This window comes from Ammospiza nelsoni, chromosome 7 (assembly GCF_027579445.1).
Source record: "Ammospiza nelsoni isolate bAmmNel1 chromosome 7, bAmmNel1.pri, whole genome shotgun sequence".
Lineage (NCBI taxonomy): Eukaryota > Metazoa > Chordata > Aves > Passeriformes > Passerellidae > Ammospiza > Ammospiza nelsoni.
Window position 1 is genome coordinate 30761549 of NC_080639.1, and position 26256 is coordinate 30787804.

Sequence of the window (26256 nt, forward strand, 5' to 3'; positions counted from 1 at the left end):
CCTCACTCTAAACCCTGGTACTGTGCAATCCCTGCGCCCTTGGGAGCAAAGACCTCAGGTGCCCCAAAGTCCTGCAAGCCCATACCTGACACCTACACAGAGGTGTATTTTTTGGGATAGCACCCGAGAGGAATACACTTCTTGCCACCACACAGCTGCATGGATCAGCCCAGAAAGAGGGGAAGGGAGCAAACCATGCAACAGCCACAAGTTTTCTGCAGCTGAGGCTCCTCATGTGGAGCAGGGACACAGATCTGCAGGGCTGGTTTGGTTCTCTAAAGTGCTCGGCTATGACAGCATTAACCATTATAAAAACCTTTTCTTCTCTAGCTATTGTTTCCATCTTCCTGGACTGTTTTTACAGCTGCTAAATTAAAAACCTAGAAACAAATTACCTCTAAACACTTCAAATAAGAACAGAAGGGGAATGAATTAGGTTGCACCAAATCTAAATAACAAAAAATTTGCTTAGCTACCACTTATACCATCTGCAACTGTGACCACACCTGTCATTCTCACTAATCTTCACCTGGCTGCTGCCTCTTGACACCTTAAAATTTTTCAAGTTAACGCTTTTCTCTTCAAGCACACCCTCCCCAGTTACCCACAAATACATCTTTTCCATCCCACCTGACTTCAGCATCATTTCTTTAATATATTAACCACTGGTCTAGCACAAGAGAAACAGAGCAGGGGCAGCTTTCCTGTCATGGAGATTAAAAACTACAGAAACACACCTAACTTCCCCCCCCAGACTGTCCAGTCTTGCCTTCCCATAGTATTTTGTGCAGAATTTCCATACCAAGTTCTGCACCAAGTTGTTTGAACACACTGATGAATGCATTCACTTGTTCTTTCAAGCTCAAAAGGATTTAAAAGACACTCTGACCTGTTCTTCCCACAGGTGACAGGGACAGAGGGGGATCAGCCTGTGCAAACTAGACATCGAAGGCTGCATCTCTGATTTTGGTGGCTGAAATCCAAATTCTCCTGGGAAGACAGTCTTCATCCTAGGCTTGACAGTTCATACTATAAATATGCTGAAAAACTTCAGCTTTTCCCGTACCCATGCCCAAAATCTTGAACAACCTAATTTGCATAGTGAATTTTTTTCATACAACACAAATCCATCAGGATTACACACCTGAATGCCTGTGTTAAATAGGGCTGATTTGGTGCACTCTGTTTTCTATGAGCAGCAGCAGGCTGCACAGCACCTCTAAAGACAGGCACTTATTTAAGATCCAAGAGTTATGATTTAGGGGGCCTAAAACCAATGAGACCAATGAAAACTCTGCTCTTAACTTCAATGGGGCCCAATCAAGCCAAGAAGGCAGACAGTAACCTAAGCCAGTGTCCCACTTTGCCATGTTCCCTCTTGGAACACACTGTGGTTCTTTCTAGCAAGCATCTACACAGGAAGCAGCACTGAGCCCTTCCCTTTGCTCCAGAAGGTACAGGATGGAAACAACATCAGTTACGCAAGAGAATCAAATCTGGCCAGAGTTAAAAATACATCCATTACTCCGCAGGGTGTTTGCCATTCTCAGAAGAATCACAATTACAATTTAAGCTGGATATTCAGTGGCTAGATTTTTTCTTTTTAAATGGTTTTCAACTATGTCCTTCGTTTCTGGAAGCAGAAATTTGCATCATAACTAAATCCATATCAGGAATCATTCCAGTTCTCATGATGACTTGAGTAAAGGAAGGCTTTACCTTCTTTTTTCCTAGAAACATTCCCATGTTAAAAGAAATCACTTCATGTATTTTATCCAAGTATTTCTTCAGCATTAGGTCTATTTTTACACAATAAAATTAGTAACAGCTCTCTTAGTGAGAAACTACAAGCATACCAGATGAGGAAGGAAGAGAAATAACTTGACTAATAGCATTATATAAGGAACACAAATGGGTTTATGGTCAACATGGGAGCTTTTCAGTCTCATTTATAGCCATCACCTTGACAAATCCCAAATCAAAATTTTAAGCTGAGTTTAGTGATTGAGTTGTAAGTCTATATTTCAGTTAGCTTGAGTTTGATCCCTGGAGTGTGCTCAGCTGGAAGAGGTTTGGTTTTGCTCTGATCACTGCAATATTAAAAGCTGGGCCTTGCACCACAGCCCTTGCTGGTCATTTTAAGCAAATGTGCCATGTGACATGGATAAAACAACTATGAAATGTATACAGAGCTAATCTGTTTCTCTACCAGCGCCATTTTGGTGCAGGTGCTGACAAACCATGGAAGAATTTCACACATTGCCACCACAATTCCCACCCCAAATCCTGGAATTGGCCAAGGAGCCAAATGTGCCGCAGACCCAGAAACAAGGAGGAACTAATCCCACTATTTTAACTTTTATTTTTATTCCCAGTTAAGCATGAAAATGCCCAATGGATATCCAAAACTATCACAACAAGATGGTTGTATAGAATATCACAAACAAGACAAGTAGGGCCTAAAACATTCTTCTGCTGGAGAATAGTTACCACTCAAGCACATAGTGCCAAAATATCCCACTTTTGGGACCAAGGAAAGCCCAGACAGATCTCCAGCATGAAAGAAAACAACCACCTACTCTTTCCTGGTCACCTGATCTCTAGGAAAGCAGACAGAACAAATGAATCATTTTGTAGCTTTATTATCCCCCCCCACTTCTCACAAACGGACTATGACTTGCATTGAGATCTCAGTGCATTTCACAGCAAAAAAAAAATGTACAAGAGGATCAAAACAGTTGTGCATAAACCCAACTCTTTTTTTTTTGCATGATTTTCAGTTTGTGTTGAAAGTTAACATGGTTATTTAAACCTTCTGATGCATTCTTACAATTGCATCTTCTCTATGGAAAACATCTTACCAGATCACACAGTTGTGAGTATTTATGATGCTGGATCAGGGGCAGCCATTGCCATGGCTGGGAAGTGGCTGATAATGTTATATACACTGATTGGAAGACTACATCAGAAGAAAAAACAGATTAAGGCACCACTGTTGGAAAAATTAAGGTAGCTTGTAGTTACAACAATAACGAAAGCCATAGTAAGTACTATTCTTAATTGCCAGCAATTCTTAGACTTCAATAAAATAGTTATAAAAAGGAGAAAAAAAAAGGATGTTTGTACCTGAATACAGTTTCCTGATATCTGATTGCGTTTCAAATCAATACTCAGTCCTCAGCATAATCAGATGTTTGTTTGGGTTTTTTTATGGAAAGATGAAAAACCAGGACCTACAGTCCATGTATTCAAGGTCACATTTCACTGCTTTGTTCTGAACAACACCACAGGAGAAAAAACAAAAAAACCCAAAGGACAGTTTGTAACACTGATACTTCATCTCTGAAACTATTAGATGGGCAGAGAAATTTAAATACAAAACTGCATGTTTTCTGTTCATTTTGAAAGCCTTAGTCCTCAGGAAGAGAAGTTGGAGGAGAAAAAACAGGCCAGATCTCATTATATTATAACTTGAGAAAAACCAGTCACTCAAAGAGATTTAATAAAATTAGAGTTGAAAAGTGTTCAAATTACTTTTCCAATTCAAGTCAACTATTTCAAGTATATTAAAACGTTTCAGAGGAAAAATTTCTCCATGGTTACACTTCTAATTGCTTTTATAAATCCATAAAAAAGAAAAGTAGTCTCTACATACATCCCATATTCCTCCAATGCATGCACACGCTCTCTCCGAAGAAAAGGTCGTCATGATCCAGTTGTTTCTTAATACTGATTTCAGGCACATCTTCCAAACACCCTTCCAGTTTTTGCCAAGAAGGTTAATTACTGGGCATAAAAGCAGCAATTTTCTGTTGCTGTTGTCTACATGTGTACTGAGGAGGTTTCAGTGATTAAAGAGCTTGACACAGATTCCAGAAGAGTTCCTATGTCACTCTAAAATCCAACCGGCTCCTTCTTCTCTCAGGCAGCTTTTGCAATCAGATCTACTTGGAAGAATCTTACACAATGCAGATAAAATCTCTTGGATCATACAAAATACAAGTTGGTTGAATGTACCTGGCAGGTTTGTCTCTACAACTTGGATTTTTACCTTTTTTTTTTAAATAGCTTTAAAGTGCCCTAGTATAGTTATTTCTTTATGCTCGTTTAAACTTGCACAATTACATAAAAAGGGGACACTCAGTGTGATTACTGTGTTCTGAGAGACAGAGGAAAAGGAGAGGAAAACCAGAAAACTCATCTTAAAGCAGCTTTTTTCTAGTTACTGTCTGTTTGTTGAGTTTGTGCGGCAGAGATTGTTTTCCAGAGGGGTTTATGGTAAACCCAGCCATCTCCCTGCAATTTAAAGAGAAAGCATGGTTAGCATAAAGACACAGCCTTGGCAGAAATGCCTCACACAACTATGAGACTGATGGCTGTGAACAGCAGAGGGACAGAGCTGGTATCTTTAACTCCTGCAGACTGAGGCACTGCAGGCTGCTCACACACCTGCAGGCTCCTCCCAGCCTCCAGCTCTCTGGGAGCAGGCTGGACTTGTAATTAACCCTGCCAAAAAGCCACTCTTCTCAACTGTGTGGTCCAAATCACTTTCAGAAGCCAAATAAGCAGCCAGCAGAGAGGCAGACACCCAGGATTATCAGCTCTACCTCAGCCCAACTGCTTACCTGGAAATGCAGTGCTCAGGATCATGTTTAAATGTTTTCTGAGTACATTCGTATCCTGGACTAGCAACAGAATTTCATCTTTTTCAGATCTAACAATACAACTATCTAATTTTGAGCTAATCATACTAACACAGCTTTAGAGAATAAAAACCTTCGTGAGAGTTAGTCCTGAACTTGACAAAACAAACCTGGAATACATCCAAGAGAAAGAACCCTTTTAGCCTATGTTCTAAACCCTTATTAGATCACAGCTATGGGAAGAAAAGGGGGAATTACATTACTGCAGTGTAATAGATAAAGCTTTCACTGTAAGGAGAATCTAAACTACTACAGCATTAATTTAATTCAAGAACTCTCCCGTTGCAATGGTCTCTACACAAGCAAGGTCTCACCACATGGATCATAAGAAAAGCCTATTCCAAACTTATTATACCAGCATTCACCAATCCTCTTGGGCAGGCTGCATTTGCCCTTGCTGCAAGCCTTACTATATTATTACTACTACTATTACTGAAGTACAGGTTAAGACACTGAACAAATAAGCTCTATCCAAAATGTAATGTAGAAGAACAAAAGAAGTGGTAAGTTGAGAATGAATTCCTTCTTGCTAACAATAATATGTTGGGTACATAAACACACAACCTCAGCAAAATTAGTACTACTGATTATATCCTGTGGGTATTTACTGTTACAGTCTGCTCACATGTGTATACACAAAACAATTTTCCATGTGCCATTGAGGAAGTGCTTGGTAAAAGAAATGGGACTAGGAAACTGGAAAACATTTTGATACAAAATCCAAGCATTTACCAAGTGGACAATGAACCAAGCTTAGGAATTCTTATGTCATCTTACTCCTGTGGATCCCACAAAGCTAAACTGTAAGACCTAAGGCCAAATACTCTATTCTGATAGGACACAGACCCATACGTGCCCTTGCTTGCATAACAGCTCTGCTTCTATCCTCATCAATAGCAGGTGACTGCTTGGAAACTTACATCTTTAAGGAAGTATTTAGTACACCAAGGAGTTTCTGTTTCAGCACGAAGCCTCTCTTCGTTCCTCTGCCGCTCCTCCAGGGCTCGCTTGTGCTCCGTGGCCTTGTCGATGTCTCCATCCCGCAGAGACTCTGTCACATGCTGCCACAGCCTCCTGCAACATCAGCTGGTCACTGCACTGCTCCAAAGGCTTCCCAGGCAGCACCTCACACTGCAGGATCACTGTGGAACAGGAGCACTCTCCCCACTTACACGTGACAAACCAGCCCAGGTCAGAGCACTGCAGTGCAAGTGAGGGCTCATGGCCAAGTCTTAGACCTACATCAGCAGCTGGGAGCAGGTAGGAAGGGCTCTGAGGTTCTGGCAGTGCCAAACTAATGTCTGTTTGCAAACCCTTTAAAGCTGCTATTGGAAGTGTTATTCAACAAGCAGCTTCTTGTGAGGATGTCAGGAGCTGCCCTGCTGTGTAGCTGATGGGTAAAAACAAAACTAATAGGGAGATACTATTCTCTGGTAAACACTTTGTGTACTCAAAAAAACCTTTGCTCATAAACAGGAGGCAAAATAAACAACCATGCGCCTGCACTAGGGTTTTGCATTTTCCCTTGATTTTTATTTTTAGAAAACATAAAAATATTAGGATGACTGCTGTTAAGCACAATCTACAAATCTACATTTCCAGCTTTTCCTAAGGCACTCACCAGACTGCTTAGGACAAAAGGGTCAGACAAGAGCAAACACATACTCTACCTAGATTCAAAGGGGCCTTGCTTCTCCAGGGGCCGGACTCGTTTCCTTGTCACAGAGAGCTTTGTCAAGTCCACATATTTGGTCTCCCCGTTGCTGTAGGTGAACTCAAGCACGCTGTTCCACTCCCCCTGCACTCTGCACACCACCGTGTTCGTCACATTCTGCTTCACTTCACCTGTGACTCTAGGAGAAAAATTTATTTTTAAAAAGCCATGGCTGAAAAAACCTGAGGACTATTCCTTGCATAATCACTCAATCCTGAATGAGTTTCAAACTTGTCACACTGCCTTGAAAAAGGTTAGTTATTTGAATTGCATTTGTGTGGAGAAGCTCAAAGAGCAAAGTGACTTTCACTCACTGCTCTAGTTCTCCTCATCTTACCCAGGAAACTCCATTTTTGGCTTCAGCTTGTTTCAAGCCTCTTCAGGAAATTGAAAATAAAAAAGAAACTAACACAGGCTGATTCACATAGAACAAGCAGTTGATAATTTCCACTTGAAGTATCACATCAGATACATAGCTCAGACTTAAAAAATTAAAACTAAACTTTCTAGCAAGAATATATCTCACTACCTGCTGGCACTTCATCTCACATCTTTACACTTCAACCTTCTTACATAGGTGGTCTGATTTTCATGTTGATCACATAAGCAGCAGACACACAAAGGTAGAAGCAAGGTAGGAAACTAGGAATCAGGAGAACTGCTTTTGTTCCCTGTGTCTTCCACAGAAACCTCTGCCAATAACAAGATAAGGAAAGTGTCTTTCTAACATGCGGTGCTTCATTCAAAGTGTTGCATAATTCTGAAGTATCACCATAATTACACATATTTTTCTTCTCATCTTCAAGACCTATACAAAGACCTCCTGACATCCACTTCATCCTGACCCAGTTTTTGAGCATTGCTTGGCAAGCAAATTGCCAGTCTCAAACAGAACTTCTCTCCTACAAACAAATAAAAGGGTCTGTGCACTATGCAAACCAGTCTTGAGACATTCTCACTTGTAATGTGCTGCAGGATTCACAAAGGATATCACCTCTAGCTCCAATTAAACTGCAGTTACCTGTACATAACCTCCCTAAAACTCACCACTTTCCAGCCCTCCTGCATTGCATCAGTGCTCACACAAAGCACAGGCTACATCTCCTTCCACACTTCCATTGTGTGCAGCTGAGGACAGCCAACTTGCGCACCACCACCTTCCTCTGATGTCCTTTGAACAACTGCATCCCAGAGAGAGGAAAGCAGCACTTCTGTGCTCCCACACTCAGAGCAAATGGGAGCACAGGACACAAGTGCCACTTCCCTTCTTCCACACACACTGGTCACTTCCCACTGTGCCTGCACCTACCCATCCTCTCCAGCTGTAGCATCAAAATAGAGAAATTCATCTCTCAAGCAATGACATGAGCATCACAGGTCAGACCTCCCAGCACAGGGAGACTGGATGCCAGCCAAAGCAGACCTGCAGGGAATCTCCAGGGCAAGGGGGGAAGGCTCACAGCCAGCTCACAACAGGAGGCAGCTGGTGAGACTTCCATCATACCATGGTCCAGCAGCTCAAACCTAAATTAATCTCATGAGAAATATCTTTAAAAACCCAGACTGGTAAGTATGTGCTGCTCACACAGTTGGTTTTTATTTACACAGTTTTCTTTTTTAAATTACAAAAATTTAAGATTTGTTGAAAAAAAAAACATGAGCAATAAAAGCACATTTACAATATTTTTTTTCTCTGTGGAAGTTAAGTAGTACTAACAATTACTGAAAACAGCAGAAAGAGCAGCTGACAAGCAAGCAGCCTTAATTTTGTGCTGCTTCTCATCCTGTGACTTCCACACCTCACCAAAGCTCTTACACATGGTGGGCTTGCTGTCCTCCTCCCAAGAGACCTCTGAAAGCCTGAATCCACATGGTGTCAGAAATCAGCCTGGTCAGACTGCAGTTATTTCTTCACAACTATAACAGCTTGACTTTTTCCAAGCATTGTGAGATAAGACAATACTGACATCCAGTATTTTAATATCATTCTCAAAATGATATTACTGCCTCTTCTCAGCTGAAAGTAAACAAAGTTACATCCCTCACTACTGAGGTGCAGAATTGAACTGCTCCATTAAACTCCCTGTATTTCTCTGGGTTGCATTGCTCTGACACACAACCACCACAGACCACAGTATCTGCCTGAACCTGCACTTGTGATAAAAAACTGCTGGCACTTATGTGTAATCTTGGCATGGCTGATACATGTCTAGCTGTCCATTATCATTATCCTCTATTTCATCCAGCTAAAGAGGTACAGGACCAAGGAGCCAACATCCAGCTAAGGCCTTAGAACAAGGGTCACTCTACAAAAAAATCCGTATCATTGCCATAGCAACTCCTGTGCGCTCTGAGTAACCATGACAACACTGCTGCTTCCCATCAAGAGATTCTTTTGGCAATGTCCAATCATCACCATGTCAAATTTTCAATAGTTACAGTACCTTGAACAGATCTCTCTTTAAAAAGCCTCTGTATCTATGACTAACTTCAGAGAGACAAATAACAAAACAGTTTCCAAATTAAATCACTGAAGTAAAAGTACATCCTCTAACTTATCTCTTATGACACAAGAGTAGCTATTGCAAAGTGGAAGATACATTGTGAGCCAGGGAAAAAGCTCCAAATGATGTGTCACTTTCAAATAGCACCAAGTGAAACAGAACTACATGTAAGCTTCAGTTCTTCAAAAGTGAGATCAGTCTCATTTCAAACAAACAAAATGTTCTCACCGATGCAACTTGCCACCATAGAAGGGCTTGGTATGAAAGTTAATGCTTGCAGAATACCCAGTTTTTGCACAGTTAATGTTGACTTTTCCTCCCAGCTCTACCCAAGGAACAGTTAAAATTGAGCGGGCATATGCACAGGGCAGAGAGAAGGTGTATTCTTCCCCGTGTTCCAGGAGATGTAAGACACCTGTGTGAAGAAATACAACTATCTGTAAACCACTACCATTTCAGAAAAGGCCAAACAAGTTGTTGAAATAAACAGTCAATATTACATCTGCTAGCCCCTCATACAAAAAAAAGAAAATTAAAAAACTCACATAAGACTGACATTTATTAGATTCTCCATACAAACATTTTCCTGGAAGCACTAATTTGAGCAATGTGCATTTTGGTCTCTTTTGGGAAAAGACATTTATCTCACTAATACTGTCCCATAAAATACAATCCCATAGTATGCACACACTTTTCAGTAGTGTATATAAGGGATGGTCACTCTCTTACTGACGGCTCTGGAGCACAGCAAGACTTACACTGACAAAAGGAAGTAACAAAAGAATTCCCTGAACTGCAGATCCTGAGGAAGGCTAATACTCCTGCTTTCCCTTTCTATAATCCACCTTACCCAACGTGAGGGCAGGAAGCAGAGACAATTCTCCTTACTGCACCTCTCCGCCAAGACAAACCCAACTTCTTCCTGACGGCAACCTTTGCAATAAATGCCAAGAATCTCATTAAATACTACCATTTTTCTTTGTGTTTAAAGATTAGTGAGTTTGATTGCTATAAAGAAACTAAAAGCATAAGATCTCCCTCTTACCCTTACAAGGAAACAGACAACACCTAACTGCTGCCTGCCCCAGCCCACAACTCTGAAGCACAGTACCTCTGGGTGTCCGGCATCAGCACAAACAACATGGGAAATCCTGAAAAAAGTTCTGATTTGATAAAGAGATATCAACTTCAGAAATTATCTGTACACTCAAAGATGTGCCTTTCACATACCCCGGCATTCCCTTGGTCATTCCCTTGCCCAGAGTGTAATTTATATGCAAGTGCCTGGAATCTCTAGGTACTGGCCAAAATACACATAGGGTGGGAGAGGCTGTCTCATCTTGTTCAGTAAATACTAATAACTAACGGAAAATTACAATTTGAGGGCAGTTATCCTTCACTGTCCCTAAAAGATCCAATCTTTCTAGTTAAAGAAAATCAAAATGTGCAATACACATGAATATTAAGAGCAATACACAGAAATGCAACAACACTTCAATCTAATAAATGTCTGATACAAATTAATTTACAAATCATAAATATCAGTTTACATTGCACTAACTGACCTTTGCTTAAAAGGCAATATTTTATTTCCAAATATAATCCTGATTTTTGGCAAAGCATAAACCATTTTTTCCTGCCATATGAAAATTTGCTGTATACAGTGACGATTTGTATATCTTGAAAATAGTATCAAATTTCCCATCAAATTTGATATTTTAAGAAACAAAATTGTTAATTTTTTTTTTTAAATTTTATTTAAAATTTTATTTAAAATTTTATTTAAAATTTTATTTAACAATACTAACATTGCTAACAAATTTGTATTTTAACAACCCTCTAAAATGAACAAAGGGCAGAATTTACACTCACCCTCGCCAACCATCGTCACTCCTATTGACATTCCTAGGAATTTACTTTTTGTCCAGACGTGGGCGTTGACACACATGTTCCTCTCCACACACTCAGCATAAAACCCTGAGACAGGGGGATGGTGGGACACCTGCTCAGCCACGAATTTCACCGTGTAGCAGTCCGGCTCCGCTTGCGCTTCCGCATCTTTGGGCGGAGCGACCTGCTCCGAGGCGGAGTGAGCAGAGCAGTTGGTGCCAGCCTCGGTGGCCACGCTGCTCTTGGGCAATCTCCAGGAGCAGTGGAAGGTCTCCCCGATGATGGGGTTGTAGGGCTTCTTGGCGATGGCTCCCTTGCGGCCCTCGTGGAAGGAGGTGAGGTAATACTCCACGAAACGGATCATCCTCTCCTCAGGGCCGCCGCCGTTGGTGATGGCCACAAAGAGATCGGGGTGCGACATGAAGTCCGCGTACATCTCCAGCAACGAGCGCTTCTCTAGAATGAATGTGGGAAGAACCACCTGAAAATGAAAGAAAAGCCATAAGCCAAAATTATCTAGTAAGGAAAACAGAGACAAGTGTTTTATAAGAGAAGGACTTGGCAGGAGGATGCCGTCCTGCTTGGGACACCACACTTTCAGAGTGCACTTTCTTGTTCCTCTTGTAAGATGCGAGCAAAATCCAGTGATCTGAAGCTCCAGAAAAGCAATTTACATGGGAAAAAAAGCCCAGTGAGTACAAGTGGTACTAAAGAGGTTGAAAGGAACTGAGCATCAGGTAAAAATACCCTAAGACATGAAAGAGCTGCAAAGAGATAATGTGTCCCATATATGTGTGAAAGAGAAAACAAGCATGAAGGAACTCAAACTACAGCAAAGAAGGTTCAGAGCAGAATTTAGGAAAGGTATGGTCTAATGGAGAGGAAAGCAGGGAAGCTATGCCAGCTCTGGAGAGCTTGCAGAATCTCTCTTCACACAGCAAATGGGACAAGCATCCATGAGAAGGAGCATAGGATGGGGTGATCCTGTGCCTCTGACCAGAGGTACCTTATACTTTCACAGTTACATTCAACCCTGTCCTTCCTGAGCCAAGGGCAACTCCCTGGGGTGAAAGGCTGTGGGTATCATCAGTGTTTTCCTTCTCTGCAGTAGGAACAAGTCCCACATAGCTAAACTTACATAACTGACATAACTAACTGTTGTAAACAGCAGCACAGAGAATCCCAACCATGGGATCAAGACAATCCATTGAAATCAGATTTAAATCTATTTAAATATCTTTTTCAAAGAGAAAAAGCACAGATGTAAGACTTCATAGCCATTCAAGTTAAACTGAATATACTTGCCATGCTGTTACAACACTAACCTTGAGTATTAAGTGACTTTTCACTACAGCACCCTGATAATTGAATCAAGTACAATTCTAACAACTTCATTACCTGCTTTGAAGTCAGATTTATTAACTTCAGTGTTTGCCTCCTCTGAAATACACATAATTCTCCCTACACAGCCAAAAGTCACCTGGGAGACAGGCTTGACAATTTATTTCAACTAAGAGCAAAAGATACCCTAAATCCAATCTTCAATGTAAGTGATAGAGTGACTTCATGAGAGCCTTGTTAAGCAGCAGGGGTTTATGTCTGACCCACAGACAGCAGGGCCTGCTCAAACCATCTTTTCATTTTGCCTCCCAAGTTGTGAAACATAAGCTGCACAATACAAGTGTTTCTAGGGGCTATGTAGCTAGTGCTTAAAAAACATAGGTTTAAAAAAACCCCAATAATCCGTAACTCTGAAATAGAGTGTTTTCTTCATTCCATGCTACTGTAAAATCCATTTTTTTATTTCAAAGTGCTTAGTGCTTATGGCAAGAAGTCTTTACAAGAATGAATTGAACATAAGCTGGTAGCAGCCTGATTTTCCCAGATTTGCTGCCCAAGTTGTCTAACAGCACCTGAGTGTTAATTTTTCCAAGCTGCTTGCTTTTGAGATCTGCACTCAAGTGTTAAATCCAATTCCCTCCAGCATAACTTTGTTCTTGCCTGCTTGTGAGCAAACACAGAAATGAGAATAGGAAAGAGGTTTAAACAGGCATCCAAAGATAGATGGGGGAACCAAAAGAAAACTTCTTTTCAGAAGCAGCATGGACACAGGTGTAGGGTTATACATGTTGTGTGAAAAAGCATTATCAAGATAGAAAAGAGATCATGGAAAGAAAGCAGAAAGAAATATAAGAAGGCTGAAGAAAACAGCATGAAAAGACTAAGGTTCAAACACTGGAAAGAAGACAGGCCATCACAGGAAAGGCAGCAGAAGCACAGTAGAAAACACAAGGAGAAGGTAATAAAAAAGATAGAGTCAGCACATTTCACCTAAACCTGTCTCAACCTGGGACATCAGATATTGGGACCTGATGTTGCTACTGGCCACAGTTTCACATTGAACTCAATACTGCTCAATACAGGAGTTGAGTTTTAAATGATGCCTCACTTTTACTGCAGCCAATTCTCACACTTCAGTTACTTACTCTTGTTAAGTCCATGCCAAGTTTCAGCTGAGACAAAAGATGCAAGATAACGCTGCGCTGCTCTTCCACTGCTCCTAGGTCATCTTCCTTATCATCACAGATATCCTCCAGCTCCTCATCTGGATTTATTTCTTCAGGTTCCTGGAATAAGAGCCATAAACTTTGCTCAAAGATGTGACTGGCCAGACAGTATTCAAAAAGGACTTCATATTGTATTTAACTATCTATATACGAAAAAAGGCTAAATAAACCCCTGCAGAGAGGTACACAATGGAATCTACACCCAAGATAAACAGCTGAAGAATTTGAATGGATATGAAGATAACTCAATGCAGATTCCATCTGGAGGATTCAGGCTCAGATTTCTCACCCTCTCTCATATGGGTCATGGAAAAAAGAAAAAAGCTTAAAAGAAATTCCTGTAAGTTTTGTGACTTCACAGAATGTCAAGCATGTAACACACATACAGAAACAGCAAACCAAAAGCTAGCAGCAATTCCAACCACCTCAACAACCCCCTCCACCTCCACACCACTTCAGCCTTTCCAGTGCTGCCCCTCACTACTCCAAGGGCTGTATCAGACTGTAGTTCTGAGTTCCCTGACTACCATCACACTTGGCATCTGCAAGCTGGGCTGCACAAGCATTATCATGTTGCAGTGAGGGGAAATATGTAAAAGTGAAAGAAATAAAGTAACTTTTTAAAAGCAGCATCAATAAAATTACAAAACTCCAGGCATACACACACACTGCAGGCGCTCCTGTCTGTGTAACTAAAGCAGGCAGACTAGAAATTATATCTGCACTGTTTTAACAACCACCACAGCACAAGCAGAAAGCCAAGCACTTCAGGCAGGAGGGATGCTGGCACTGCTAGGGCTCTGAGCTGCATCCTCCTGGACAAACAGCTGGAGGGAGGCAAATGCAGAGGGGAGAGGCACTGGATGCCACGGGAAGGCAGCAATTTGCCTTTGCCTAAGCAAAGCCTTTGTCCTGGAGCAGCTGCCCTGGCTCAAGGCAGATTTATCAACAGTCAATCACCAAAAGCATGGGGCCAAGCCCTCACACAGGGCTCAAATCCTGATGACAAGTGCAGTATCACACAGGTGACTCCTTTGCAAGAATGCTGTTCTGCCCTCAGAAATAAGGGAGTTGAAAATACCTACAGGGAGTGATAACACCTGTCACACCTCAGATACATGACGTACTCAAACTGTGACTGCCTTAATTACTGAAAGGAAGGAATTAAGTGATTTAGTTGAAAGCTCCTAGTTTTGTTTCATCTTTTCTTTTTTTAACTTAGTAGAAACTACTCTGACCCATTTAAAAATCTATAAACTATAGCAATTGATAATAATTCTTTCCATTTCAATTTTGCTTTAAGACAGCCCAGTGCTATTGCAGAGATATAAAACAGCACATTATCTTTTCACAGTTACACAGTCTCAGCCAAACAACTGTGTGAAACCAACTAGCATAAAGAGGATGTAATTATGATTTTCTAGCTTAGTTAGGAAAACATGCTCTTCTTCATAATCCCTGCTGGTTTTTTACTTCACTGTTTTGCAATTCAAATCCATTTTGTCAGTTATAATGATACAGACTGTAGCTGAAAATGATACAGACTGTAACTGTATTTCAAATGTACTAAGACACCCCACAGTCAAATGATGAGAGTTGCTCAGATTAAGAAAAACAGATGCAACAAGACCTAGAAAAGAAAGGGAAACGTAATAGCTGAAGACCAGCAATTTTGTCTTTTGTCTGCTTAGGCAGTTCTTCTTGGGATTATTTTGAGAGTGTCACGAATTTTATTTAGGCAGTATTCCCTTGCATTTCATCTAAAACAAGTAAATAATGAAGTGCAAAAACCCTATTTCATTGCCTTGCATTACCACCCCAACTGGCTCCCTCCACTTGACAACAAGTTACATAAAGCAGCAAAAATCTGTTGAATAAACAAGGTAGAGAGTTTCACTTACTGCAACTGTCCTCACTCCTCCTCCTACACAACTAACCTTAAGTATGAGAGCAGCTGCCGTTAAATCGCTTCCACATAACACAACTGAAACATTTACAGGTATTCCTCCAAATAATTCCCCGCAGAAATGGGATGTCACATTACCTTACCCTTGTTAGCTGGCAGGGCTCTGCAATGGACTGCTCTTCTCTGACAGATGCTGCCTTGTTTATCTCTGCTGGGAAATTCTGAGCTGCTCCATTTTTGAAGTGGTTTGCCAGGGATATCTTCGGTTCCAACCAACTGATTGTCGTTCCTGAAGCAAAGGAAAGTTTGCGCTGAAGCTTGCTCATCCTCTGCAAGGTCAGCAAACAGCACTTTCCAACAAAAGAACTATTTCTTGTGGAATAAGCCAAAAGCAGCCAATTCCTCCTGCAGCCAATGCCTCCAGCAGCCACGAAACAAAGGTGGTGCAATGAGACACCACCTTCAGTGATCATTAGCACAAACACTGGGATTGGCGAGCTGTAATACATGCAACTTGGACTGGAGAAACTAGTTGGTGTCATGAAAGGCGTAATCAGACACTACAGGAGGAGCCTGGTATCATGGGAATGTTAAGCAGCCCTTACACTTCTCTTTAGCTGGTACCAAAATTAAAAACAGCTTTCCACTTATCAGCTTCTAAAACCCAGCTCTGTCATACACTAAAAAGACCAAAAGCAGAAGTTTTGTTGCCACTGTTTTCTCTGGAGAGGGTGCTTGCCTTTTCTCAGCTGCAGAGAAGGCAGGCACACACTGTTGAATAAATAATAGCTGTCAAAAAAAAAAAAGAAAAAAACAAACCTGCAGGGCTTGGAAAGCTATTACCCACCTGATGATTCCAGCATCTCTAGTTACTCCCAGTTAATTTATCAGAACGGGTCGGGTTCCTCATTAATAATACAAATGTTCCATTCTTTTTCAAAGGGCAATAAATGTACAGGTGATTCCAATCAGTTTTTACTCAAGAATACACAAACTGACAAACCATCTTGGCAGGGTTGCAAACACAGAAATTACCAGGAAACCTGAATTTCTACCACGAGATAGCAGTTCCCTGTGCTATAGTAAGACACCTAAGGTGTCTGTTGTCTCTTCCCATATGATACACAATCCTTTATTTCCAGATCCCTGCTACCTGCAACTAGGTCACATCCTCAAACAAAACAGGCAGAGTAAGCTTAATTCAGATTAACAGCAGCATTTCCACCAGGAAAACACAGGAAAAAAGTCCAGCTTTGCTATATGAGACAACTTTTCCACAGCCAGGCAGCTTATTTTCATCATCCGTCACTCATTAATCCACTACATCACAAGAAACAAGAATTCCTGACCATACCAAATTAAAGTTATTTAAAGAGAAGTTTCAAAGTAAAAAAAAAATAAGATGCTCAAAGTGCTGCTATCATATCTTTTTGAAAAGATTTTACTTGTCTTAAAAACCTCTCCATGACATCTGCTTTCTAAGCTGTAACTTTCAACATGCTAATCTCTAACTGCATGTTCTAGGCTGCATTTCATCGACACTCTCTGCCTCTGTATTAGCTTGAATTTACCCAACAGCCTGCCTTTAATATTTTCTATCAGCTACACCTAAAATAACCTTATTTGTTACATTTTCTCTTTATTTTTTGCTGTTAGGAGGGGTTTTTTGAAAGATTTGAGCTACTACCTGTGTCTGAATCCTTGTGAATGGACAAGATAGCACCTTAAGACTTCTCTTCCACTGGAACAGCATATACAAATCTGCTCTCAGCTGTTTTGCATAGGCACAAGCCATTCTCCTTACTTGTGACATCCTCCTCCCCCTACAGTCCTCACCAATTGCTTTTCAAACAGTTGTCAGCACTTCCTCCCTGGCACACTGCAGACCTCTTGAGTTTTCACTTCCTACATTTGTCTTCAAGAGTTGCAAATTGCTGTTGCACAAAAGCTAATAGGTGGAACTTTCTTGTTCATCTTTAAGTTTGTGATTCGGAACACACTTTGATGTGTTGGGGCAGTATTTTCAGTCTTTTGATTGCTTTATTTTTTTGTTTGTTGGTTGTTCTTTTTTTGTCATCTAATAATCTATAGTAAACTGGCATTCTTACAGTATTTCTAGTCCTTGATTTTTAAGCCTGGTTGCATCAGTTGAACCAGAAGTATCCCTCCTTAGTCAAGAGGAGAAATCTAAGCTAAATGGATTTAAAAATACATAATTTTTAAAAGTTCTTGGCAATCCTTGAAAGGAACAAATGTATTGCAGTGTCTTGAGAAAGGCCACAGCAGGAGGGAGATGGAAGGCTGCAGAAAGACACATGCATTCTTTTAATGGTCTCTTTTAACTCTGGCCCCAGTAATGCATCATCCAATCTGCTGATCCTCTCTTCTCCATCCATCCCCCCAGGATATCACTGGAAATCTTCAAGATTTGGACATGTTCAAGCAGTATTTTTAGATTCAGCCATAACAGGCAGATACCAGCTGAATAGCAGCCAGTGAATTAAAGCTTTTCCCTGCATGGTTTAAAAAATTAAAAACCTACATCACTTGTCAAAAAATCCCCAAACCAAAATTATCTTCTTAAATTATTACAGTGGTCCTCATAGGACCCTACTTATGTCCCCAAATACAAGTCAAAAAACCACTTTAGTAGTGCATATGTGAAAGTGCCAAAATAAAAATACTTCTGATGTGCATCTCCCACAGTTACGCATCAACAGTGAAAAAATTCACAGAGAACAGGAAGAGTTCTTCCAGCATAACTTCAGAGTTCAGACAAATATCTCAAGAATTGCCATCCAGTTTTTTGGGTTTAAAATGAAACTTTGAACTGAAATACAGCAAAAAAACTAAATCAATCTATTCATATATTCTCTTTTAATGCCACTGGTGATTTCAGAATCAGAAACACTTTTAATATAGTTTTAATACTTTTGTGTAGTATTTTTTTAATCTTGGAAATTAAATTAATTACAGCTCAGAAATAATATGCCAAGGCAAAGTAGGCACCACAAATATCAGAGGAATATGGGATAGATAAGGAGAGAGACAATTTATGTGTGTTCTTTGTTAGACACTTACTACATCTGATCTGTTGTGCAAGAGAAGCATTTGAAAATCCTACAAACCTCACAAAAAGCCACAAAGCAAACACATGAAAAAAGGCACAATAAGATGCAGAAGAACTTACAAACAACCACAACCACATTCAATTCCATACACAGCACATGAATCAGGTAGAACAATTCCATTAAGCTCTTACTTGCATTGAAGTGATCAATTGTGCAGACATGGCAACATATTTGTCTCCTGCCTGAATGCACATATTCCACACTGATGAGCAGTAGGGTTTAGGGGGTTTTTGTTTGCTTATTGAGGTAGTTTATTGAGTAGTTTATTAGAAGAGATTTTCTATTTTTTCCCAACCTTTAAGCAGTTTTCATTTACTTACAAGTCCATTCTGGCCTCAGAATAGAATACAACACTTCTCCTTAGACCATGGCTTAGACTAAGGCAGTAACTCAAAACAAGAATACTGATATTTAAATAGTAACAGTAAAAATCAGTGCAAATTTAGAGTTTTGCATTTTAATGCTTAACTGGAAATGGAAGCTACACACATGTAAATACCAATAACAGGTATTCAGTGTGCAAAAAAAGAATTAAAAAAGCATGGCATTTGGCAGAGATGTAGCGAACACATTGCAGAATCTGCAATGTCATCAAATTCCCTCTCCACTATTACAATTATATCCCAAGGGCAGTCTCTGGGTTGGGGTGCCTTACATAGTTTGTGTTGTGAGATGTTGTACAACAATTAGATGTTACATCGATGCAGCTGCTGCCACAGACTTCCTGACAGAACAAATGCTTAAAAAATATATATTCAACATGCACAGAGTTCCACCCAACACAAGCTGGGGTCTGGAAAAATACACAAGAAACCAGACAGTCAGCAGTTTCCTTTGCCCATGTGTTAGTGGAATGAACACTTCTGCCAGGAAAGGATTTGTATTTGCTGTACTTGAACCAGAGTTCTGCTCTCTGTGAGCACCTATACCCACCTGCTGGTAAGGAGCCCTTTTGTTGAGAAGCATGCTGTAACTGGAGAATATGGAAACAGTCATTTAAGCAGTTCATGGTTGCCATGGAAGTTGCTTTGAGCATCAATAGGTCCTGATCCAAGGATGTAAGGTGACCGGAGGCAGGAAGGCATTCTATGCTCCTGATCAAGTCTCTCTGCTGGCCCTCAGCCTGAGACATCATCTGTCAAACAAAACAAGTCACTTATCAGGTGGTAGAAGTGTTGTGTGATACCTGCTCAGCTGTGCTCACACAGGTTTTGGGACGATAATAAAACTACAAGGTAACATATGTGTAAAATTAACTATTGTCCCAGGTTTTGGGACAATAATAAAACTACAAGGTAACAGATAGATGTAAAATTACCTGTACTTTTTCCTCTTGACTCTGAGAACTACTACAGAGTCATTAAATGCATGGTGAATCTACTCACAAAAATACATGGCACTTTATTAACAAGCAAAAGAATATCAAAGTGACTTTAAAAAGAAAGGCAAAGATGAATTTGAATAAGACACTTGTTGCAGTAAATATCAAACACTTTCATGCCCAGTTGATAGGGATGGGGGTGAGAGGGGAATTGCAGGATTACAAATATATGAAAAATATGAAAGCTAAAATCCTAAGGCATCACCCACATGCACTCTGTGTGAGAAGTAATTAAGCTCTGTGCTCTGCACAGCCTGGAATAGGATCTACTGTCTGTGGGCATCAAAGACTTTTTTCACTCCCTGCAATCAGAGGTGCAGTATTTTAACAGAGAAGATCTATATTCCTCATTTTGGCTCAAACCAAAAAGGATCTTGATTTATTGCCTGCATTGACACCACACTGATTATCACCATCTCAGCATTTACTTTGCAAGGAGGGAAGAAAAGCCAGCAGGATTTTCACCTTCATTCAGTGTTCAAATTGCAGCTGTCCTGTGCTGTTGTCATTGTTCCCCTTGCTCTCTTCCCAAGCTCCTTTCCTCCTTCACACACCTGAATCACAGAACTCCACACACCTAAATCACAGAATCTGCCCCCATGAGGTACAGGGGCAAAGCACACCAGCCATCAAGCAGCACTTCCCTCTCTATTTTCACAGAAACAAAATATTACCTGATTTTGAATCCCAGGGATGAAAACAACATCTTACACATGCTAGTCCCCTTTCTGTGGAGGAACAAGCACTGCCTGCAATCATTGTGTGTTCTGGTAGTGAAGGTAAATGCAAGGACAGATTGATTTAGCAGAGCAGCAGCAGAATTCCTTTAAAAAGCCTTTAAAGAAATGCATTTAACTGCTATGCCACTAGGTAGCTTTTTCACTCCAATTATTTAATTCCTAATCACTATCTGACTGACTTTTTTTTCAGTACTACTACCTGCAATCCCTTCCAGGAACTGCTTTAAGATTTTATGCAATACTTAAGGAACGTGTATTCACCCAAGTTCATAGTACATGATCTTTGGAACTTTTAAGGGCTTGGCTCCATAGCATTCCAAGGTGTGAATTTACAAAGCAGTGGCTCTTTAAAACTGGTGTTAACTGTGCAGAGTCAGCCTTAGCATATACCAAGAGCAGCAGGGCAGAAAGCTACTAAAACATTTAGTTATAGATAGCTTTGCCTATGCAAACACACCAGCTGCTATCACAACATGTGTCTCATTTTTCTCCAGTCACAAGTGTGATAAAAGCCTTTCTGTGCACTTTTTTTCCAACTCTGAAAAAGTGTGCTGGCTTAAAAAGAAACTCCCACAAAAACCCCACAGATAATCAGTTGACAAATCACCACAATCCTTCTGGTGACCTTTACTGTTAGTAATTCACCATGTGGCAGGCCCCAAGCACTTCATTCCAGGACCAGACAATAGGACAAACCATGCTATGCTTAACTATGAAGTTTAAAAAGGCACATCTTCTCTTTCAAAGGACACACTTTGAACAGTCTTAAGGTTTTTCTTAGTTCTACACTCAGCACTGGGAAAAAAAATAGCGCAGGAAAATAAAAGCACAGTGACTAAAAAGTCAAAATCTTGGAAAAATACAAGGCCATTGTTTTCATTTGCAAACACACAGACACCTGCATTTAGTGCAAGTTAGCAAAAAGACCTTCTTAAACCTCCTGCTTTGCACAGTAACCATGTCAGCATCATGACATTCAGCCAAGAACAAGGGGCAGGTAAAGGGAAAGGGACTGCCAAGGGAGACTCAGATATAGTGCCATTCACGGGGAAATGAAAGAAGGTAAAATTGTAGTATATTCTTTGAAAGAAGTTGCTCTTCCCACAGCTTTTCAAAATTAATTTCTAAGTGCTCAAGCTGTACCATGCTCAGGGGTAACAGGCACACATCTGCCCTTCAGTATTTTAATTATATCTACAAAAAAAGTAGGCATTGTATCCAAGAAGCATTTTAGCTTAAAAAAGGAAAGCAAACTAACACTCAGAAGAGTCAGCACTACTGAGGATTCTTCATCTGTACAAGTCTAAAGTTTTTAAGTTGATAAATAGTAATGCTGTGCCACCAAATTCAGTAGCAATCAGGAGAGCATGAAGAGCTTCCTGTGCTCTTTGCAATGCCAAGAAAAGTCATTCCACTTTATTCCAGTTACAGGACACAAGCCACTGCTTCAGTGCTCCAGTTCACACATACTCCTCTTTCCTCCCTGAAATTTTGTATGCCATAATGATGTTGGAAAATTCAAAAAGTAAAAAAGCCATTTTGGAAACATTTTGATTTTCCTGAGTACCTAGCAGCACTTCACACGTCTCTGCATTAGCACTATAGGAGACTTTAGTGCTCTAAGAGGATAAAAACAGGATGGTAGCAATTACCCTTTTGCAAGGCATCTGCAAGAACAATCTGCTGTGGAGAGAGATTCACAGACCCCAAGGTTTAAAGAGGCAATCACCTTGTGTAAACTCCTGAATAATTACACCACAATAGCTGATATAAATCAAGGCACAATGACAGCATGCCATACCAACGAAAGTACCTGCAACGCCCAGTTACTGGGGAACTTACCACAGTGTTCAGCCACATATTTTAAGGTTAATGAGGCTCATATTATACAGTATTCTTCTATTCCAATTTTTCTAAGTTCAATTTCTAGCTATTCCTGCTTCCTGTATCTTTATTTGCTAAATTAAAAAGCTCTCCATTAGAAATTTATTTTTGCCTAGAAATATGTCACACCACACTAACTACAGTTAACATTAAAATACTTATTAACATTAATACCACCACTAAGTAACACAGGCTTGCAATGCATTATCTTTAGATAGGCAAGATCCACCCTGGATATATTCACAAGTTAAAATCAGCCAGTATCAGTCTGTTCTGTCAGCCAAGATGGAAAGGTAATTATTTCTGGATTTTTCTCCCAAAATACACTACACCTAAACATATGGTGAAAAAAACCCAGGCATCTGAATTGCTCTGTGTTTAGTCACACCCATCCCTAGAAAATTTGTCTAAATGAATCAGCATAGCAGAAAATGGTATTAGCATTTTGAAATATCAATCATTACCAACTTCTCCCTGGTCATAAGAGATACAAGCTTAGTCAGCTCTTCTATAGCTGGACAAGGGAAGAAAAGTGTACAATAGAATCATAGTATGTGATGTTATATCCCATAAGGATATTCCCTTGTCACTTGTAGTGCTAGGACTTGCAAAGACGAGAATGTGGTTCTACCTTCAGCATCTGGATCCCATTGCAAAGTACAAAATAAAAAATATACATCAAATATTCACCCTTTACTTCTACAATTAGCTAGGATCAGCTATTTATCCTCACACAGCTGTGCAATAATAGCTTAGGACATGCTACTGACAATATATCCAACTAAGAACAGCAGGTTTCTTCACAAACTTAGAAATAACACCACAGCACTCTCAAAAAACTGCAAGGGAATTTAAAGCATACAAACCTCTCTAACATCCACAAGGTGATCTGGCTGCATAATGGGAACTCTTTTTCCTGTTGGCAATCTGTGATGTCCAACATTGAAGAAGGAAACTGCATTTTGACTGGGTCTTCTCTGCACACCAGGAGAGTTGGCACTTCCTTGGGATGCAAGAGAGAAGCTGCGAGATTTCAGAGGAGGGTTGTTCTAGTGAATAAACAAGCATATTGAGAAACATTTACAATTAATCCTAATAACCAGCAAATGTTCTAACGTGAAAGATACAGCAGAACATTTATAATAATAAATGTTTAATTTTTTTATACAGTAAGGAAAGATGTCACAGCCCTAATAATGCATTAGTAGCAAATGCTAAATATTTTCCGCTGTCTGCTTCTAGCTGCCCTCTTTTATAGTCTAATTAAGAACAATCTGTGAAACGAGATGGATCAGTAACTATCACTTCTCTGACTTGAAAATCAGTCCTTGATCTGCAACAGCACCAGAAAATGACTCCTAATAGATCCTGCGGGATAGAGCTGACATTTAAAAGAATGGAATTTCATTCAGAGCTATTAGTTCTACTTATCTCTTACAACAAAATCAGCTGATTGTAACTTAAAAGCAAGATTTTATTCAGGTATCAGAACAGGTGTTATGGCAATCAGGAGGTTCTGTAAAATACACTATACATATATCCATACATGGTTAGCAAAGGGAAACTACAGTACTCAGACAAAGTGTTGAGGACTTTTTTCTCAAACATGGGAATTCACCCTAAATTTATCTGTGGGCTGCTGAGTGGTTTTTAGAAAAAAAAAAAAGTAAGGGGTTGGGAAAAAAAAAAACAACAAAAAAAAAAAAACAAACAAAAAAAAAGGAACCATTCCCAAAAAGGAAGGGCTTCAATAACACTGAAGTTGTATTTGCAATACTCCTACCACCAGGCAGATTTTTGCCCATGAGAGCACCAGTCATACCTTTCCAATGGCCTCTGTGTGATGCTGGGTGCATATCTGTAGCCTGCTAACCCAGTGCTGCCGCTCTTTAGCATCTGTAGCTAATAAAGCAAACCAAAAGGATTCTGTTAAATGAAGATATTTCAAAGTATGGGCAAGAAAACCTGCTTCATTCTTAAAAATCACAAGACTAAGTGCAAAGTAATTTTAATCTAAAACTCATTTGCCTGTAATAATTATAATGTTAAGTTTAACATAAATAGTATATGCTTTCTTTTTTCTTTATGCTATTTTTAGTGTTACAAAATTAATTTTAAAACATCAACAAACCACAACTACCCTCACAAATACTGTAATCTAACAACATGAAACATTTTCCTGCAATAAGAGTAAGGTACTCCAAATTAGAAAATTACAGCAAGTCCTCAAGGGAAGAAATACTCAAAGTTATTAGCCTAGATTTCTGCAGTTTTCAAAATCAGAGAACAGGCTTTTATAACCACCATAAGGTGGCTCACAATCTGAATAATTAGATTTTCTGTGAGCATCACCACAGTATTGCTGCCTACAATGATTTAGAAAACTTTGAATCAGTGCAATGAAAGGACAGTACACATGAAGATTAAACTCCATTCTACACATATGAAATCTTCTGAAGGTCATGAAACCCAAACATTATGGAGTTATCCATAAAGACAGACCATTTCTAGCTAATAAATACAGACCATTTCTAGCTCAACAGTGGGATGGAAGTCTTGCACATGATTTTCATGGCAGCACTTTGCCAACCAGGCCCTCTCTCTTTGGCCCTGCAGCCAAGGCCAGCCAAGTAGCCCCAGGTGAGAGCCAGGACTGTCCCCTAGAGGAAGGATGCCCTGCCCAAGCATCCAGGTCCTACCTCTTAGTTTGTACTGCTCCCCACTGGCTGCATTGACTGTGAAGGTGTGAGAGTCTTCATCACTGGGGGAGATGACAGCTCCAGCCAGCTGCAGGGTGCCTCTGGGCTTCAGGTGTCTAGACTGCTCATTCACAAAGTACTCCAGCAGGCCAGCATCATTGTTTAACACAAAATACCTGCAAGGATAGCAAAGCAAATACACTAAATAAAAACAGTTCCTTTTCCTTTTTCTTTTTTATGTGCAGGTGGTGGTACTGGGAAAAGTCAATACTCTCATCACAATTTGCACAGATGAGATTGGGACTAAAAGACTTGTGTCAGAAAAACCCTAAACCTGTGAATTTTGTCCCCAAGATGGCAGAAAAATTAATTTCTTGGCATTTTTTCTCTTACAGCACAGGGATTGCACAACAGAACAACATACTCACAGAAGAACATTATCATAAATAAAGGAATCAAAAATTATATCCCAAAGCATTAGGGCTTAATAAATCTTTAAACTACATACATTAAAAGTAAAACAGCCCCAGATACAAAGGAGCTGAGATGCAAAACCATGAAACTGAAGCAATGCCAGATTTTTATTTTTTTTTAATGGAACTGGACATTATGCTTCAACTTTCACTTGAGTTTAATGCTGAGTACATTGACATGAGTCACTCCATGCCAGGGGCAGCACAGGTGGCACAGTGTGGTACACTAAGGACTTTTCTCTCCAACATTAATTTGGTTGCACTGTGCTACTCTAGGAACAGCATGATACCTGACCAGAGAATTTCACCTGACACAGAAAATCAAGTTATTCCAGGGGAGACGACATCCTCAGCAAAGAGAAAAGCCTGCTTGAATTAGAATTTACAATAATGAAGTCTTATTTTTTTTAAGCGATAGCATTATTTGGCACAAAGGTGAAGACTCAGCAGAAAACACAAAGACAATGTTTTTAATGGAAAAGGAGAAAAAACCTAATGCTTTTTACACATACAAACATAGTTATAAGCCACTAAATGAGTTACTGCTTTATATTGCCTATGCCTTTTTTATACTCATGCCTTAATACAAATATTATTCATCTACACATTAGCTTAATCTATATTGAGAAAAGCATAAGATTCTTGCATAAAGTTTTCCTACTAG

The 26256-nt window shown here is 40.0% G+C and overlaps 1 protein-coding gene across 2 annotated transcripts in view; it reads right to left on the reverse strand.

Moving 5' to 3' along the window:
* Positions 1-2626: 2626 nt before the first annotated feature.
* OSBPL11 (oxysterol binding protein like 11) overlaps positions 2627-26256 on the reverse strand; it is a 39713-nt gene continuing 16083 nt past the window's right edge. For both annotated transcript variants that reach the window (XM_059476045.1, XM_059476044.1), the window contains exons 3-13: positions 25120-25295; positions 24243-24322; positions 23287-23469; positions 19349-19550; positions 15428-15573; positions 13298-13438; positions 10794-11292; positions 9150-9336; positions 6374-6556; positions 5624-5777; positions 2627-4296 (exon numbers count right to left, since the gene is read on the reverse strand). In XM_059476045.1, coding sequence (XP_059332028.1) covers positions 4219-4296; positions 5624-5777; positions 6374-6556; positions 9150-9336; positions 10794-11292; positions 13298-13438; positions 15428-15573; positions 19349-19550; positions 23287-23469; positions 24243-24322; positions 25120-25295 — 2029 coding nt within the window. In that variant the 3' untranslated portion in view covers positions 2627-4218. The remainder of the gene's footprint in view (positions 4297-5623; positions 5778-6373; positions 6557-9149; positions 9337-10793; positions 11293-13297; positions 13439-15427; positions 15574-19348; positions 19551-23286; positions 23470-24242; positions 24323-25119; positions 25296-26256) is intronic.